At 41.9% G+C, this 19,493-nt stretch overlaps 1 protein-coding gene across 2 annotated transcripts in view; it reads right to left on the reverse strand.

Annotated features, from left to right (window-relative positions):
• The window catches only part of LOC128323107 (uncharacterized), a 179,414-nt gene that overhangs the window by 61,898 nt on the left and 98,023 nt on the right, over nucleotides 1-19,493 (reverse strand). Inside the window, exon 7 of one of the 2 annotated variants that reach the window (XR_008306171.1) lies at nucleotides 16,498-16,625. Coding sequence is in view for 1 of the 2 variants with exons in the window: in XM_053245799.1 (XP_053101774.1) it covers nucleotides 16,599-16,625 (27 nt within the window). In the remaining variant the exon portion in view is untranslated. Of the gene's footprint in view, nucleotides 1-16,429; nucleotides 16,626-19,493 lie in introns of those variants that run through there. The other variant, XM_053245799.1, reaches the window with a different exon arrangement.

A 19,493-nucleotide genomic window follows, 5' to 3' on the forward strand; every position in this document is an offset into this window, starting at 1 on the left:
CTGCCCTGATTCTGCTCAGCTCAAAAAGCCAATAGTTTGCAGAGGACAGGGGTGGGGGTGGGATTGACAACTCTAGTTATAAGCCAACCTGGTAGCATCTTGTGAGCTCCTTGAGGCCCAATTTCCCCTTTTTGCTTATGAAACTTAAGGAAATGCTGTATGGTAGACATTAATATTTTTTAAGGAACTGGCTGTCAGGCACTTGCAAAGCTGTAAACATTGATCACTAAGTTCTTCTATTTCATATTTCATTTATGGGATAATGAGAAAAGTTCCATTTATAAAGCCATAAATGAAACCAAATTGACTGAACTGATGTTATAGGATTTTCTCTCTCACTTGTATGATTTTCTTCATTGTCAATCTGCACTGGAAACTGGTTGTGGGAGAGCAACAGCAGGAAATGGCTTGCTTGTGACCTCTTGCTTGTGACCTTCCCAGAAGCATCTGGTTGGCCACTATGGGAAACAGGCTGCTGGACTGGATGGGCCTTGGCATGACAAAGCAGTGTTCTTCTTATGCTCATAAGCATAAGTGTATTTCAGTATTGGTATTATAGCAGAGGAACTGTTTCCACTATTCCATTCTGGTTGAAGTGGTGAAGGGAGGCCTTTCAGCCCCTTCCTTTGTTCCAAGGAAAAGCTGAGATTCTTAGCAATTCAGACTGTTGGTCAGATTCTGTCCCAAACCATACCACACGGCATAATCACAGAAGGTCAAAAATCCTTCGCATGAACCCTTCAGGAAAGACTTTGAAGTACAACGTTGTCCTAATAAGAATATAAAATGCTTGCAGTCTTCTTGGGTGCAAGTTAGTGAAAAGGTGGACATGCAGTGCAGTGTCCCATGGGTGGTTTCTGCATCACTTTTACTGCTGCCTACATTTTTAAAAACCCACATAGCGCTGCAAATACCACTGTTGTACAAATAACCCACTATTGTGCAAATGCTTATCACTGCACAAACGCAGTTGTGCAACATGATGGCTATGATTTCTGTAGTACCCCAAAACTGTATTTGCACAATGTTAGGCTATTGTGCAACAGCACTACTGCAGATATGTGGATTTTTTTTAACACACACACACACACACACACACACACACACACACACACACACACAGAGCAGCTTGGGCAGTGTGGAAATCACCCACAGGATGCTGCATTGTATGTCAGCCACTATCTCTAATCCAAATGGCTGTGTGCTTAGAGCTGCCATATGGAAAAGAGGACTGGTCTCCTGTGCCTTTAATAGATGCACAGAGCAGGTACAGTTTGTCGTGAGGGGAAAGAAAAGCCACAGCTGCTGAAATTCTCTCTTCTGTGCATCTATACAACTACAGGAGACCTATCCTCTTTTTAATATGACAGCCCTGTGCGTGCTAAGCTGTGTATGCAGCATAGCTTCTGAGTTCTCCTTTCTACTGCAGCATTGCCACATCACATCACCTAACAAGTGTTCCCAGAATCTGTGGCAGCTTCAGAAACATGCTTTACTTGGGGAGCCAGAAACACAAAAAAGGGCATGTCAGGCAAAGCTCTTTGGCACTTGAGCTAATGATGCTCTCTTACCCTCTGGAAATAATTACCAGTTGTGTAGAAGGCCTAAGAGAGGTCATATTAATCTTAAGCAATGCTCTGAAATCACTGAATGGAAACAGAGCTGAAATGGTGCAGCAATTACTGTAAGAATTAGACAATTTCATAGGACTGTCCCACCAGTCATTTTACAAAATGTTCTAATTAAAGACCAGAAACCAGTAAGCAGTGTAGCTTGCAGTTTTACAACTCAGCAGTTGGTACTTATTGTAGCCTGAAGCTTGGCATCCAAACCAACACCCCAAATGTAAATCTTTTGTGGAAAGGTATTTGGGTAGCTTTACTACCACCCAGATTTACTATTGAATACAGGAAATAAACATCCATTCTGGAATAGTTTCATGCTGGTCCAAATAAGCCCTGACAGTGCCATTTCTATTAAGATTGGGAACATGCTGGAAGACCTCAGTAACCCTGAAAACCCCTATCACAGACCATGACTGTCAGAAGATGTGTTCCAGTCTTTAGGAGCAAGTGTGCACCCCTACTTCCCCAAACAGTGAGAGGTTCCGTGAAGGCAGCAGTACCCAGATTCTGGGCTTATGCTATCTTTATAATATTTGGTTTGTTTGCAAACCAAGTTGAGCATTATGTGTACACAAGTCAGCCATATTTTCCATCAGGTTCTCAGAGAGCACCCCTGCACCCCAAGCTACGCTACCTCTTAGCCAATAGCGGCTGGTGAGCATTGGAGCAGGGACGGGCAGGAGGACTTGGTCACTGAGGTAGGAACCCACCTACTCCTTTCCTCCAGACCAGTGGGCTTGAGTATTTACCCAAGCCTGCCAACATGGAGAAAAACAGAAGTGGAGGGAGCAGAAAAGCTGGGGCAAAAGTAGAAAATAGAAAAGTTTGGGGGTGCGGGTAGGAGAAGGCATAAAAGCCAGGGCAAAAGACAGTCATAAAAGACAGAAAGAGGGACAGAAGGGAGAAAGCAGGGATTCCATTCCCCCTCCCACCAAACAAACAAGCTAGTAAGAGATCAGATTTACCAACAGCAGGGAATCCTCCAGAGCAGGTGTTGGGGACACCCTGACCCCAACATTAAACCCAGAATTACCAACCCAGAACTGTGTAGAATTCAGGGCTGTGTCTGAATTCCATTTTATTAAGGAATCAATTAATGCCTGAATTCAGATGCACTGACCAGGGCATGACACCCAGGTCTCATGATTGTCTCTGCTATCTGCTCTGTGAAGGAAGAGGCAATCCAGCATTGTTTTCTCAATGCTTGTGAAATGGGTACTCAGAAGAAATACAATGGCCAGACTTTGTCTATCCAAATGCTAAAATTTAACTTACTATCAGATAATGTCTGTGGAAGAAGTGAGAAGCTGAAGCTCGCATTTCCTCCTGCAAAAAGTCTATGTTAATCCTTGTTAACGATTGCTCTGCTCTGCCCAATTGCTGTCTATAGAAATTCCACTCTAGGTAGATGCACACAAAGAAAACATCTATAGATTTAATTCTTCTTTTATTAACACCTTTTAACACCTTCTGGGACCAGGCGCCCAAAATCTGGGGACAAGAGATGATGCCCATTTGCAAGCTCAGAGATGCACATTTGCTTTGGGCAAAATAAAACAATGTCCTCCCCAAAACAGCAGCTAACAGAAGATGGGATTCAGATCTCCCTGGACTGAGCTAATATCCTGAACTAATATCAATAACTAAAAGACAATATCTAGAGGGTGAAAGCAAATTGTCACCTTTTGGGGATCCAGGAAGGATGATGATATTTTGAATAGACTCTGTGGAGATCAAGGGAAGAAACAACCATAAAGAAAGAGGCTCACTGAACAGAGAGCAATCTTTGCCTAACGAGCAATACTTGCTCAAGAGCCATCCCAGAGTTTGCTGCTAAAGCCGCGGGGCAACAAGCAGGGACCCTTTCCATGGACAGGAACTGGCTGTGACTTCTGCTATGCAGTGAGAAGTCAAGACTTCCCCAGCCATGGTGCTCTCACTCTCCACCTCACTCTGAGCAATGTACCACCAGCCTGCTTGGCTGCTGGAAGATTGCATCGCTTCCAAGCTCCTGAAATGCAGCACCAGCCTTCTTACAGCTAAAGCCTGCATCGCTCTCTAGCTCCAGCAATGAACAATTCCTTTGAAGCCTTCTTCGTGAACCTGGTGAGATGCCCATCCAACGCACAGCCCAGCCTGCTTCCCCGCTTCCCTCCTCCCTACTAATCACTGCCATTCCCTTCCTGAGCCCTCCCTTCCTCCTCCTTCTCTCTCTGTTTATCTCTAAATGCTTTATTAGGATTTATTAGCTGCAATTATTGGTTGCACACACATATGATAGCTAGGCACACTGAATCAGAGACCTGTTTAACTTAGATGACCTGTTTTGAATTTTATCCTGATGAGCAACTTTCTATAATAATGCCCACTGAATCATTTAGGAGTGTTTTTGAACTTCTTTCTACCTTTGCGCCCAGACTATACATGGTCAAAATACAAAAGAACTGGTCACTTTGTGATACTGGTGGAGCCAGACTAATTTCATATGCTAGCTACAGAGCATATCTAGTATACAAATCAGGCTTGGTTCACAACACAGGGAGCTTCATCCAGCCCTTTTCCCCTGCCTGAAACTCCCTCTTTTGCTCTTACTGGCTGGAACAGCTGCGACAAGCTGCTCCAACCAATCTGATTCCTAGGGGGCTCCTCCTGGCACCGCCCCCAGGAACAAGGGAGAAAAACCTATTTAAAATATACTCCCTGAAGCAACCAGGAAATGCCTTTTTACCAATTATTTTAGTTCTTCCTGGGGGCAGAACCGCTCCTGCCCTTACTGACCAGCACCACTACTCTTAGCTCTATCTCACCTACCCATCTCCTCCATTCAGTCTTTGTTTCATTCTGTCTATCTCAGAAGCTGCCAGAAAACGGCACTTTCTTTTCACTGATAACACACCTCTTGGGCTAACATCGAGGCTGTTCTTACAATCAGCCAAAACCGGGCTAAGGAAACCAAGCCCAGGTTTGACTGAGGTTTAACGTTCGTAAGAACCACCAGGATCATGCCTGATCCCGGCAGCACTTTGGCAAGAAACCTGCTTGCAGAGCCCGCCATTTATATGGAGTTAAGGGAGCGAGTGCTCCCTTAGCCCAATTTCTCTAATCGTCTGTCAGCGCCAACTAATTTATGCCGGTGCTGGGAGAGTGTGGGGCTCCCGGCTGGTACTGGAAGAATCCCCTCGATGCACTGCACACTTATGTGGTTCATTGTGAGATTTCTGGGGGCCAGGACAATGCGTCCTGCCCCCGAACCTCTGTGCTGCCAGGGGCAGCAGGCAATCCCCTGAGTGGGCGATCCACCTGCCCAGCAAAGACTAGGTGATCATCTGTAGGGAAGGAAAGTTTCCAAAGCCTTCTCTGACACCCACCCTCAAGCCCTTCTTAAGGATTGTGAGAACAGGCTCATCATTGTCTCCTTTGTAAAATCCCAGATTCTTGTACCAGGCTCATTCAGAACATCAAGCCTTGTAACAAACGCATAAGCCATGCTGGACAAGTATAGGTTTCTACAAATAGACTTGTGGCCTAAGTGCAATGAACTTGGCTTCTCTGTGTGTATGGGCTTCACACACTGCTTATTATTTTTGTTCAGTGCCTCTATAAATGATGATTTTATGTAGCTCAGTGGTGGCCAACCTGAGGCTTCCCATCTGTTGAATTACAATTCCCATCATCCTCAGCCACAATAAACTGATGTAGCTTATGTAATTTAAACCTGTCCTTCTTTTCAGGATATTGCAAAGGAGTTTAGGGCTCCAGCTGAAGGTTTGAAGAGAGAGAAATAGTGCACACAATACAGATGCTTTGAGGGTACCATTTAAATTGCTACCAGTAGTAACTGTGTCCATAAGCCAACCCATTTGTATATAGGAGTTCACTGTATATATCTTTCTCCATGCCACCACATGGAGGGTGTCACCACAACACTTTTGTGGTGTTGTGGGCATTTGAGGTGAAGAAAGGGCATTTGAAGTGGCATGGGGAGAAATGCCCAATATACATGGTAAGCCACAGGATGCAAACTGCTGAACACATAAATACAACTGGAAACTAATGTGATTTCAACTCAATCATAATGTGTTCAATTGGGTGGGCGGGGGAGAGATGCATGAGCCCCTATGTGTGAGTTCAACTGTAAGCACACAAAAAGTTTCCAAAGTTCTAAGCTGGATGTTAACAAAAATCCAGATCTCTTGGGTAAAATACCAAATGGTTAAATTTTGCTAACAAAATTAAGAAACATTACACTCCAATTTTGATGGTCATGGCAATATTTTTTTTAAATGGACAGATTCTGCAACTTACACCCAACTAAGAAATTCATTGCTTCACATTTTGCTCCAGTGAAATAACTGAGACAATTTGTGGAGCTGAAGCACTACATAACAGGATAGAGCTGGATTGTAAGAGAGGAAAGCAATTAACTAATAGCCTTGAAAGCTTTGGCTTTTTCCTTTGGTCCAGATTAATAAGACAGAGGTTCAGGCTGTAGCCAATAATGCAGGTGTGTGTGTGTGTGTGTGTGTGTGTGTGTGTGTGTGTGTGTAGAGAGAGAGAGAGAGAGAGAGAGAGAGAGCAGATCACACAATATAGTCCTGATTTCTGTAGCACAGATAGTGGACCTTCATATCTACTACATACAATCTGTGCAAATAATTGTATTAAATTTTGTTATACCCTTGGCATAAGTGAAAGCAAACAAAATTCAGTGGTTTTTGCATGATTAATTTCATAGTTTAGTTTCTTCCACTTTGTATGGAAGTTGTGTCAAGTCAGTGGGCCCAACTGAGGAAGAGACACCCACATTTCTAAGCAGTACATGGAAAAGTTAGTTTTGTTTCTCATGTGGTTTGTGACAAATGATCTCCCTGATTAATTACTGACTTGCACTTAAGAACAACATCTGAGACCCAATTTATTCAGCAGAAACAACCTAATAGAAAAGCCACAGAGCACCCAAGAGTTTAAAAGAAGAATGATGTCAGCATCAGGAATGCAGCCAAACAGAAAGCATCTCAGTATAAAGCTATACAAAAGCAATCAGAGTTTCAAGCTGGGGCTCAGGTATAAAGCTTTATATTATAAAGCTGTGGCCATTGATCTAAAGATTAGCAAATAACCAGAGGCGCTCTTACCCCTGGACTTCCAGGCTGAAGTCCAGGACCTCCACAGCCCCTGGAGGCCCCCAAATCCTCTTTAGACTGTACTGGATGTTGTGGTCACCACCCAGCCGAGCATGATGTTGCTTAATTTGCAGGGGAGGTGGGGCCACCAAAGGCCTCTAGGTCCATGCTTCAAAATTACCTAGATGCACCTCTGCAGATAACTAACTAGCTCACACAAAACTGTCCGTGAGCAGGCTCATGCTCTATGTTAAAACATGCAGTGGAGACTCAAAATCTGTTATAAGCCACAACATAGATCTTCCTTTCTGTATTAGACAATGGTTGACATCCAGACGGATGTTAGTGCAAGGATGTTTCAATAAGCAGGGTCATTGCTAGGTACTTTAAAGATTTTTGGACCTGGACTCACAGGGTCTGACTCAGGCCCACTGCCTCCCCACTGTGTTTTGATAATTAAACCTTATGCTCTCTAAAGGAATCCAACACTCTCTTCCAATCTTTGAAGCCATTGATCACCAACACATTGTGATTTGTCCAGGGGCATTGCTGGACCTGTCAGCTGGGTTGCTGCTGGCCACAAGGGCACCCGCCACCCTCTTCATTGAGCCCAGCACCTTTGCTTGGTGGGCATGAGGGCTGCCAGCTGCCCCCTCCATTGAGACTTGCAGTTAGTGTCACAAGCATCACCCGCCACCCCCTCTGTTGAGCCTGGCAGCTGGGTTGCTGCTGGGCAGCCGCCTGCCAGGGAATTCCAGTGAGTCTGGCAGATGGGTTGTTTTCTGGGCACGAAGGAGCAGTGATGGCAGAATGTTGGGAGGGGCACTGAACTTGACCTCTGCAATAAGGAAACCAATGAGATCTTTGGGCAGGGACTAGAGATGTGTACAGAACTGGCTCGTAGGCCCTTTATGGGCCTCCGAACCAGTTTGAAGAACCGGCGGTTCTGCCGCTTTGACAGCAGCAGGGGTGCCACTTTAAGAGTGGGGGAGGGTGCACTTACTCCTTCCCCTACTTTCCCCCCACCGTCGTCTGTTTCTCTAACAGCTAATCAGGGCTGCAGTGTACGTCCCTGCCACTCCATTGACCCCATTGGCTGGATATGGCCGGAAGTTCCAGACGCACCTGCATATGCCAGCACAGCTCACACTTGGATGCTGAGATGGTGGAGCAGTTGGTCTTCCTGATGGCCAACCTCCCCCTGCTGAGCTATCACAAGCTGGCCATGGAGGGTGAGTGACTCATGGCCATCCTCCACCTACTGCAACACCACTGGCAGCTAGCCCCACCCGGGTCAACCCGAAATGTGTCACATTCTGCCCATTACTGCTGCTGACTCCTTGAAGACACGCACACATGCACGCTACTACCATGGTCGATGATGAGATATGGACTGGTGCCTTGACCCATGTATAAGGTTGTCAGCTGGGGCCGAGCACCAATCCGAGGCCATGGTGTGTTATCCAGACACAATCAGGCAGACAGGCAGGGATGTACACTTATGCTGGAGAAGAGAAGAAATAAGACTTTTTCTCATGGTAAGAGATTATCTCCATGTCTGGCCTTGAGGGTAACTTGTGCTTCACTCACAGCTCTGATCTGCTGATCTCTGAATCTGCTCAGTCAAAATGTGGCTGAAGATGTTGTTCTAGTTGAGCTTAGCTGCTGGCTGCTAAGGGTGCTGCTGTGGCAGCTGTTGTAAGGAGTCATAACTGTTTGAGAGAGCAACTTGTGATTTTACTGAAGCACAGGCACTATGGCTGGCAGTGGATTCTGGGTCAGTGATTCCTTTTAGGCTATCTTTGTGCTGCAACACAAATACACACATGCAACACAAATACACAAACACATGCATGCAACATAACTGCAGAAACACACAAATGACAAACACAGGTGCAACTTATAAGCACATATGCACAAACACAGATGCAATGCACACAACACAAACACACACCCAACACAAATGCACACATGCGACATAAATAGACAAACAGAAGCATGAAATATAAATGCAGAAGCATACACAAATGCACAGATGCAACACAAACACAGAAAAGCTGATGCAATGCATAAATGCAGACAGAACATACAAACACACAAACAAAGACACACAAAAATGTTCCGGTGCCAAACAAAAATGTGCAAGCACAGGTGCAACACACAAACACAGAGATGCAACATACACATGTGTTGCAGGCAGTGATGCAAACGCACAAATGCTTGCACGTGTTGCAAACATGCATGCAATATAAATGCAGAAACTCACACAAACATAACATGCGCACACGTACCAACACAGAAACATAAACACATGAATTTGCAACACAAGCATACACACAAGCACTTGGAAAGATATGCACACACATGTGCAGCAAAAGGACACACACAGAGAAACAAAGTGCTTCTAAAAACAAACACAGGAACACAGAAACATAAATTTCCTTTTCACAAACCATAGAATTTGATTCTTTAAAAACCTGCCAATTTAAGACCAGAGTTAAGGCCAGCTCAATCTGGCTCAAGCTCCACAAAGCCATAAAATTGGAACCTAAGGCTTTTGCCTTAACAAATGTGCCACATGTTTGGTAATGATGTTGAGCAAGATCACAAATTGTTCTCACTTTCAACTTGTCTTCCATTCACCCACAATTTCCATTGGTCTTTAGGTCCAAATCAAGATGGGGAGGGTAGAGCACTTGACACCAACAAAAATGTCCCATGTTGTCCTGCTTCTATGAAGCGTCTGCCCTGTGCCCTATGAAGCATCTATGAATGCCCTGTGAAGCATCTGCATTGCTAGAGAAATTATCCTGTGAGTTAACTGATTGTTCTTTACATCCTTAGCTAACAGGACAGGATGGATGGACATCAATAACCATCCAGAGACATAAGTTTGGGGCAGTATATAAATATGGCAAATAAATAAATAAATAAATAAATAAAATGCTGCTCAAAAGGAATTTGATGCAGTCATAATATGGTCACATTGATTGTGTCTCTCCCCCCCCCATTTTTTAAAATGATAATGCAGATAACCAAAGAAGAAACAAGAACAGAAGAACTAAACGCTGCAACAAAATATGTATACAGGTACCCTATACAAAATTGGGCAATTTAAATAAAAATGGAGAATTTGTAAGGCATCAAATATATTTCAGAAACATTTTTTGAAACCTTAAAATTCAGGCAGAAAATTGGGTAAGAATTTTAGAAGTACTTTATGTCATCTTCTAAAGTTTAAAAAATTCCACATCATAATGCCTGTGTAATAAATAGCTCCAATATCTCCGCCCGGAAATACAAAATAGCCTGGTTTAAGTGCCATGGGAGTTGTAATACTCTTGACAGAATCCTGTGTAAATAGTTGTATTGTAGCCATATGTACTGAGCTGCTGCAAACCTGGTATTATATAAGGGTCTTTTCTGTGACAGAGACTGCTTCTTCCTTTAGGACAAGAGTCACAACTCCTTTTAACTCTCAACTGAAAACCACCCTTTTCTGTTTTCTTACTACTGATTGGCAGTCTCACTTTCTCTCAATATTTTGTGACATTTTGTGACATGTTTACATAATTAGACTCTCCTTTTTAAAATTTCTTCTACCACAATTAGATACCCAAGGAAGAGTCATAGAAGATTGATACTGTAACTCTGATTCCTGGCAGTTTTCGACTGAAGCATTGCAATGCCAATTCAGAAAAAGATAATAAAGTTAATGCCATTCCCAGTCCTAACTTCTAGCTACCATGAAGCCAGCCAAGGTTCTAATCATATGAAGGACCTTTCTCCATGTTCAGCACTGCCCTTTGCAGACAAGATGTGGATGCCTAGTGTACTGGAATTGGGCTGATGTGCTCTAAGAACATGAGCCACCCTCCAGAGCCCCTGAGAAGAGGGGCAGCTGAGAACCCCTCACCTGCCTGCCTTCCTCCACCCTGGATTATTTGTCACCTCCACAGCTGCCTTGCCCCACTAAGACTGTATGCACTGCCAGCTTGCTAAGCTTCTCCGGCAGCCCCAGTGTGTTATAATGATGTCATTATACCATGCGCACTGCCAAGTAAAGCTTAAAAATTAGGCAGTGCCCACGGACTGTGAGATTAGTGGTGCAGGGCAGCTGTGTGGAGGTGGCAGGTAATCAGGGATGGGGGGATGAGGTAGGGGAGGGAGGTGAAAACGGAGTCAGAGAGATGAATGGGGCAGACATTGGACACTACCAATGTCACTACACCCTGCACTAGGAAGTCACTAGGAAGTATGGTCAGCGGGTACATCAGCAGGTGCGTATGGCTAGGTGGCATGCTTCTGCTACCCCTGCATGCATTCAGTGGGTGAAGAAAGGGTAACATAGGCTCCTATGATGGGTATAAAATTCCACTAATTCTTGCACTGTGTGTCCTGTGAGTGGCTTCATCACAAGGTACCCCACGGAGAGCAATAGAGTACACAGTGCACACCACACAAATATGTTTTTCTTCCTCTTCCCACACAGCTACAGGGATGGGGGTCATAACTCAGTAACAGCATCCTTTGCATGCAAAAGGTCCCATGTTCAAGCATCTCCAGGTAGGGCTGGGGAAGACTTCTGCCTGGAACCTTGGAGAAGCTTCTGCCAGTGAGTGTAGACAGTACTACAATGTGGGCACCACCTAGAGATACACATACAGGAGGACCTACGTATTCACATGAGTTCTGTTCTCTGCAATTACCAGGGATAATGAGACCGTGAATACAAAATCATTATGTCTATGGAATTGTGGAAATTAGGTTCCCGGAAGTCACAAAAAAGAAGAAAAACTGTGAAAATGGCCAAAGAAATATGGGCAAAAGAAGTCCACTGTGCTCCACAGGTCCAGCGATCCAGCAATACTCCCCCAAGAGTCCGCATTTTGCCATTTTTGGTGAAAAATCACAGGGTATTAATTTTTCTTAGTTTCTTTTAAAATGAGCCATAAAAAGGCTCCTGAACTCAAAATGGTGGCCAGAAATTACCTTCAAAGTCATTTCCGGCCACCCCAGTCCATGGATATGTAGATTTGAACACACACACCCTGGTGAGGGGGATTTCCATGTATACCGAGGTCAGGTGTCAATTACCCAACCACGGACACGTAAAACCATGAATGCTGGATCCATGAGTAATGAAATCCTCCTGTATCAGGCAGTATATAAATATGATAGATAGATAGATAGATAGATAGATAGATAGATAGATAGATAGATAGATAGATAGATATTGAGCTAGAAAGACTAATTCTGAATAAGACAGTTTCCTATGTTCCTATGCTTCACATAAATAGTGCTATTTTTCTTCTAAAAAGTAGTAATCAGATTTTTATTTCAGATCTGCTAGTTTGATTTTCAAGTAATTCTCCAACCTTCTGCAAATATAACAGTTTTTTTAAAAATTCCTTACATTTTATCACATCAGCAAGCAGCAAATCTAAATGATTCCAGGTGTTCTGAGTACATGTCTCTTGACTGTTAAATGACTTCCCCACAGATGCTTCACATTTTTTTCTAATGACAAAGTATTTAGACAGAATACAATATTTAAGTCCTTGCAATTTGTTGTCACAAGAAACATGTACAACCATGATATATAGTTTGGTTTATAAAAATAAAGATAAAGTGCTGGGTACTGCTAATACTGCACTGGTGCTATTGAGCAGAGGTGATTTTAGTTTATCTTCCCTTCCCTCTGAAAGCTATTGTGATTTCTGAAAATATGTCCCTGAGGACTGTGTGAATCCCAGGGGCATATTTTTGGGAACTATAGTTAGCTTCAGAGGGGAGAGAGATCAATGGAAAAAAAATATCAGCTCTGTTTTTATCAAGTTGTAAGTGCTTCCATGTATCATAGTGATACAGTGGCAGGTCCGTTGGACTGAGATTACAACCTTGGAAGTGTACTTTAAGTCCAAGCCTATGCATGTTTATTTGAAAGAAAATCCTGCTGAATTCAACAGGCTTAATAATTGGGCATAGGTTTCTGGTCTCACATGCTCTTTACATTTCTGTGTTTTCCTTAGTTTTTAATCCATTTTTTTTCACACACAGGAACATGTTACAAATCAAGTGGTACAAGATAAGCTACTTAGTTCCTTTTTAGAACTAAGAAATCAGACTTAACCAATTTCTTGATCACAAGCACACCTGAGTTTAAATGCAGTAAATATGAGTTTGCAGCTTTCAGCTACTAGATCAAAGTCCAGTGACATTTCAAATAAAAGTTATTAATATGGCTGAAGAGGCCCTTCTGCTTAATGTGCTTGTTGAAATGTTGTGTATAGTATTAAAAGCACCTGAATGATATATGCTTTGAGTGCTAACTGTAACTCAAGGTAAGCCCTTCAATACCATCCAGCTCTTTGAAACTGCAGGCCCATGAGCTTCAAACAATCATGCCAGAGCTTTAGCAAGATTGTGATTTATTTTTTTAAAAAACCTTTATGGGATGAAGGGTCAAAGCATGTGTTACAAAACAATAATCTCCTGTCAAGAATATTCTTTCATCACTATGGGAATGATTTTTTGGGGATAAGAGCCAGATTTCAGAACTATGTAATGCATAATGTTTATGGTTTTTGTTTTTACAAAGCATCTCTTGCAGTATGAACTCATCATTAATTTCAAAGAGGTAACTGTCATGTAAAGTGACACTAGCAAAACAGTCCTAAGGAAGCCTGCCTTTGGAACTCTTTGTTGTTCTTTTTTGTATTTTTATGCTCTGTTTCTAGGATGAATTCTGAGTCAATGATTGTAAGCAACAGTGGAGTGTGTGATCCCCAAGGGCTATGCAACCCCCAGCAACATATTTTTGGGTGGTACAGAGGGCTTCCTGGGGAAGGGGAAGGCATCAAAAATGGTCACTTCACCTTCAATGTCCAGTTTTCTTTGACATCATAACAAGTCAGCCAAAGGTGAGGAAGGAGTAACAGACTAACAGCCAATATGTGGTAATCACTGGAATTATATATACATTCCTGTGACTTCTTAAACTGTTTTGTTTTGCAAAACAACTTCTTTTTAGCAAATCATTTTGAATGATATCTGTCTTAAGGTGGCATCTACATGGTGTTTAGTTAGGTGGGAATAAGGTGTAGAGTTTTCCAGTTCTCTTGCTTCAAAAGGCATGGCCCCAATTGTTTTAGACTTAGCTCCATACACCATTTTATTTATAATTGTTTTATCTAGAATGGTTGAAAGCAAGATCTGACCCACTGACTTCCTGGGGACCAGTCACATATCCAAGGCAGTCAAGCAGATTTGGCTCTAAACAATGATACTTCAGTCTCCCACAACACCTTAGAAAAGTTTTGAAAGTACCCTTCAGACTGATGTCATCTTTATAAAGATTAATGCTACTGTCTACTAGAAGATGACTATGTACCATATAAAAGGATCAGAAGCTACTGTATATAATCGGTATTTATGCTATGTTTTTAAAGCTGTTTATTTTATTGACTTCCATTTACCGAAACCAGTGTGTATAAAGAAAGTCATCATGAATGGAGGCATATGCAAAAGATAAATATCAATTTTGTTGCATGCAATTCCTAAAGTAAACTTTGTTGACTTTGTTGTAGTTGTTGTTAGACAAGAAAACAGGCCATAATTTTTGTTTAAGAATGTTTTTGATTACATGTGACCTTTGCTCCTATTCTGTGCCATGTTGTGTGTTGATACTTGAGGAGATAAATGAAGCTTTTCATTTTGGCCATTTCAAAAAAGTATTTTATTTTATTACAAGCCAGATTTTTTGAATCAAGTTTATTGTTCATGCATCGCTGGAGAGGCAGCGATCGCACTATATATCTCCCTTTTAAAAATCTTCCATGCAGAACAAAAGGAAAATATTAACTTAATAAACCACAGGAAAGGAAACAGAGATCAGTAGAGCATTCCACTTGCACATAACTAGAGTTGTGGGGTGCGGGAAAGAATGGTGAAATGGGCATTCGTAATCTGCATGGGTCACCTCATTTATATGTTTGCATATTTCACCTGCTTCCTATCTCTGAGCCTGAGGTACAGAACAAAACATAACAGAAGCCTCCCACCCCCTGCAATCATACCGAGATTAGTTAGAAATCTATCTGGTCGACTTGTGTAATAATGACAAACTGATCTGTGACAAATACTAATCATTTGACTTTGTTGTAGTTGTTGTTAGACAAGAAAATAGGCCATAATTTTTGTTTAAGATTGTTTTTGATTACTTGTGACCATACTGAGGCAGAAAATATATGAATGGTTGCTTAGGGTAGTAGATCTGCCTTCAATCCAATGTTATATCATAGATTTTTAGAAAAAAATAATCAAAATCACAAGTCACAGGAGCACTGTCCGTGCCCCTGTGTGCGTTTATTTATATATTTTAAGTAAGTAAAGTTGTGCCGTCAAGTTGGTGTCAACTCCTGGTGACCACAGAGCCATGTGGTTTTCTTTGGTAGAATACAGGAGAGGTTTACCATTGCCATCTCCCTCGCCGTATGAGATGATGCCTTTCAGCACCTTCCTATATCACTGCTGCCCAATATAGGAGTTTCCCATATTCTAGGAAACACACTAGCAGGGATTTGAATCTACAGCCTCCTGCTCTCTAGGCAGGTTACTTCCCCACTGCACTATTAGGTGGCTATATTTTTGGTACCCCAGGGAAATTGTCCGGAGAAGAATAAGCGGCTACTGATCTGGGAAAGCTTTCCTTTGGCATCTCAAAATTGTCTGGAGTAGGGGTGTACATGGACTGATATTTGCGGTTTGGTTCGAATTCAGACAGAATTCAAACTGAACCTCTTGTCCATGAACCAGTTCAGTAGAACCAGCCAATGTGTTCCATTCAATCAAACCAGTTTGGAACAGTTCAACTGGTTCAATGGTCCATGAGGCTATACTTGTAAAGGGAAATCTATTGAGGAGAGAGTTGAATCCTTTATCTTTTCCCATGTACTATGGTCCCAACAAAAAATATCCTCCTCCTCTTCTTCTCCCCCCCCCCTGCAAATCTGCTGTTTGATTTGGTAGGGAAGCTCTCGTAGGCACCAAATCTAATGGTCAGTTTGTATGTTTGTATGTCTGACACAGAGGATTGTATCATTTTCCTGCATATTTTTCTTTGATACTCATTCTATCTATCTCTTTCTCCCCAACCCTTCAATTGAGCGGCTTCTTATTTATTTTGATATAAATGGGATTTTAAACAATACACGCAGAGCTAGTAACATTGTCAGTAGTGGTTAGCTCAGCCAGTCACGAAATAATAGCAACTGAAAAGTAAATCAGCCATTTACACCTTCTGCTGTCTTCCACCCTGCCAAGCCATGATAAATAAGAAAATCTTACAGCAAATGTGTCATCAAAGATAAAATAAGGTTATTATGAAAAAAGATGTGTAAGCATCGTGATGTATATGATCAACACTGGGAACTTGCTGTCAAAAATCAGAACTGTGATTGCACCATCGATTCCCTTGCAGAGTACAATCAAAGCAAGCTGTGTTTAGATTTCTAATGTGTCTTATCTGCTGATGACATTTTCATCTTTACTAGCACCTGGACTGAAATACCCTTGGCTAGTGTGAACAGAACTATTTCTGTGCAAGTAAAGCCACTTAGCAATTGAAAATACTGCCATAGAGAAGATAAAAGAAGCAAAATGTTGAGATGTTTGTAAAATTATAGGTTTGGTTTAATGATAAAAAAATATGATCATTGTTTATAAAAATAGTATTCTTGTCTTTATACCTTTGTCTCTTCCTGTTTCTCTAAATCAAGAGTCCTTTAGGGAATGTCTGGTCATTCTGAATTATTGATGTGATGGACGTCTCCTGTGGAAACAGATGTTCTCAGTTTCTTCCAATACCCTGTGATTGCTGGAAACAAAGCAAATTTTTTAAAAGTCAGAAGTCTCAGGTTCAATGAAACAGTTCAAAGCCATGTTTGAAACATTATGCTTAAAAGTAAATATTAAACTTTAAAATGACATTGATGTATGCGATACATTTTTGCATGTATGAAAGAATTTTTTTCAAAGCCAGTTTTTTTTAAGCAGTCCACAAATGTAATGAAAATGTATATTCCTGAAACATTGCAGCCAGATGGTTAGCTCGTACCGACTGACATTAATACTGTATATTACACCAGTATCAAAGTTCTTTACATTGTCAGTGCATCTCCATTTCCATTCCAAGGGTTGGTTTTGACCTTTAACAGCGTGAACAACCATGGTAACACAACCAACCATTTCCTCGCCTTTATCTTTTGCCCTCTTGCCTCTCCTATTCTTCTGTGTTTCCTTGTAATCCATTGTTTCCTGCATTGGGATGCCAAAGTTGATTTTAAAAATTCTGATTCCCTAGGTGGGTTCAGAAGACAGAGTTAGGACAGACAACGCCAACGTAGATAAGGCAGAGCTACTGGGGTTATGGGCCGTCTTTGGCACCCTGGCAGCCCTGCAATTTGTTCCCGTTGCCTCCTCATTTAACCAACTAGGGCTAAATGAGGAGGCAGCAGTGGCCAGGCTAGGAGATAAGTAAAAACAAAACCAAAAAAATGCAGTGGCTTTGCTGCCACAAAAGAATAAAAACAGCATTATGTATGTACTTATTTCTTTGCCACCACACACCAACCTCTTGTGGGGGTTCACAAAGCAAATGGAAGGTTATGGAAGAGGTGCAGCAAACCCAACCAACCAACCATGGAACCACGAAATAGATACTAATGGGGGTGATGGGGGTGGAAGTTGGAGTCTGAAGCAGACGCTGCGGGCCCTGGATCTTTTTAGCAGTTAGCAATGCTCCTGCCAGAGAGCAATGGGAGTGGACAGCCCAGTCCATGCTGTATTTCCATGGTCTTCAGTGAAAACAAATGAGTTTAAATTTAAGCTTAGCTGGGCTGTGGATCAGACTGAAGGATTCTTAATTTCAACAGTGTGCCAGAAAGTCCTATTTAAGTTATTTTCCTCTCTGCTCATTGCTGACTCCCCTCGTTCTTACATTTTCTTATCTGGAGGTCCCTTGAATTGAATGGCACAGCCAATTCAGAACAAAGCTTCACAAGGGACCAAGTGCAGCTGGAAAGGGAAAGGCTGCTTGATGAGCGTCCAGAAATCCCTTCAGCTTGAATAGCATCCAAAGCTACTTTACAAAAGGGCAGATGCAGCCTCCCATTTTCAAAAATGTCCCTTTTTAATTTTTTGAAAGAGTAGCCTTAATGCTTTTGTAAATAATAACTAGTTGCTTTGTGAGAACCTGTGCTCTTTAATCAGACTTTGCTAGGTTGTCTGAGGTCCAACTAGCTGATCAGTTGCCAAGAAATAATATTCTCACATGATCCTATGCAATTGAAACACACTGCAGATATACTGAATTAGGCCCCCTGAATCTCTGGTTCTAGTCAGGTAGCTGCTGTCATTTTCAGCAGGATGGCAGAGCGGGTGTGGGGGACAGGAACATTTCATTTCATGTTTGTTTTAAGACAGCTCAGAAATGGGCATTTTTACCAGCCAGTTTCCCCATGTCAGCATAACACTGCTTCACTCCCATATCTTACTGCTCTGTTTCCCTCTTACTGAAATGGTATTAATATAATTACAGCTATTAATCATGTCTAAAATATGTCGCAGTGTACCAAATGCTTTGGAAATTTTTTACCTTGTTTATCCCTGAAGAGTATAAAATGCAGCAGACCCTTAGCTAAGCTGAGTTTTAATATGAGGAAAGATAACTCTCCCTTCCATAAAATCCTCACATACATAGAAAGATCTTTTTTTGTTTCTTCGCCTGAGCTTCTCTTAGATGTATTGGAAGGTATGTCTTGAATTTTAAAAAAGCTAAACACAAAGTTTAGAACCAATACAAATATCGTCATTCCCCTGCCCCTCATGATAGCCTTCAAGTTGTATTTTAACAAAGCTGCAAAAATGCCCTCTGTGTCATGTGCTCTTTCTCAAGCCCATTCCCAATAAGGTGTTGGGTCCTTTATACAGTATTTATAGCCATCACCTTCTGCATTCCTTCAGCATCTGCTTCTTTAATCTTTTTAGCCTTCACCCTTCCGTCATTTATTCTGCATTTTTCTAACTGCCATTGAGATGACCACTTCTGGTATTTAATCAGAATCTTTTCATCAAGAGAACCATGTTGTGCACAGACCTGCTCTCTGCATTGCATCCAGCTGATAAGAGCAATGGCAGCCTCTCTCTGACTTTGATATTGTTTCTAGCAGGTGGAGCTCAAAGTCCTTTTGCCTCCTCTGAACAGTTTGTTCTCCAGTCTGATAATGGTTACTTGCTGCCCAAGAAATTGAGTGTGCTCTGTGGAGAACACAGCAAGCAGGTGCTGGGACTGTTTGCACTGGGGTTTCTGTGGGCTTTCTGATAAGCAGGGTGTTATGACCAGTTTATCAGAACTAAAGGTGATAAAATCAGACAGGATTTCACAGAACCCAAGGCAGATAATTTAAGCTTCTATTTCCTAGAGGTTGAGAAGAGGGGGGGAAAGGAAAGAAACAACATAATCAAATTGCTTTCATTTCAGGCCCATAACTTTAAAAACCTGCAATACAATCTTTTAAAAATAAACACAAAGAAAATTATAAAAAGGGGACGCACAACAGGATTTCCTTGATTTGTCACAAAGTGCAAACAGCACTGAAGGAAAGAAAGAAAATAATAATGTTGGGCTGACTGTAAATTAAACTACACTTTGAACTGGTCAGTCATAGGCCCATAAATTAGAGCA

Source organism: Hemicordylus capensis, chromosome 4 (assembly GCF_027244095.1).
Source record: "Hemicordylus capensis ecotype Gifberg chromosome 4, rHemCap1.1.pri, whole genome shotgun sequence".
NCBI lineage: Eukaryota > Metazoa > Chordata > Lepidosauria > Squamata > Cordylidae > Hemicordylus > Hemicordylus capensis.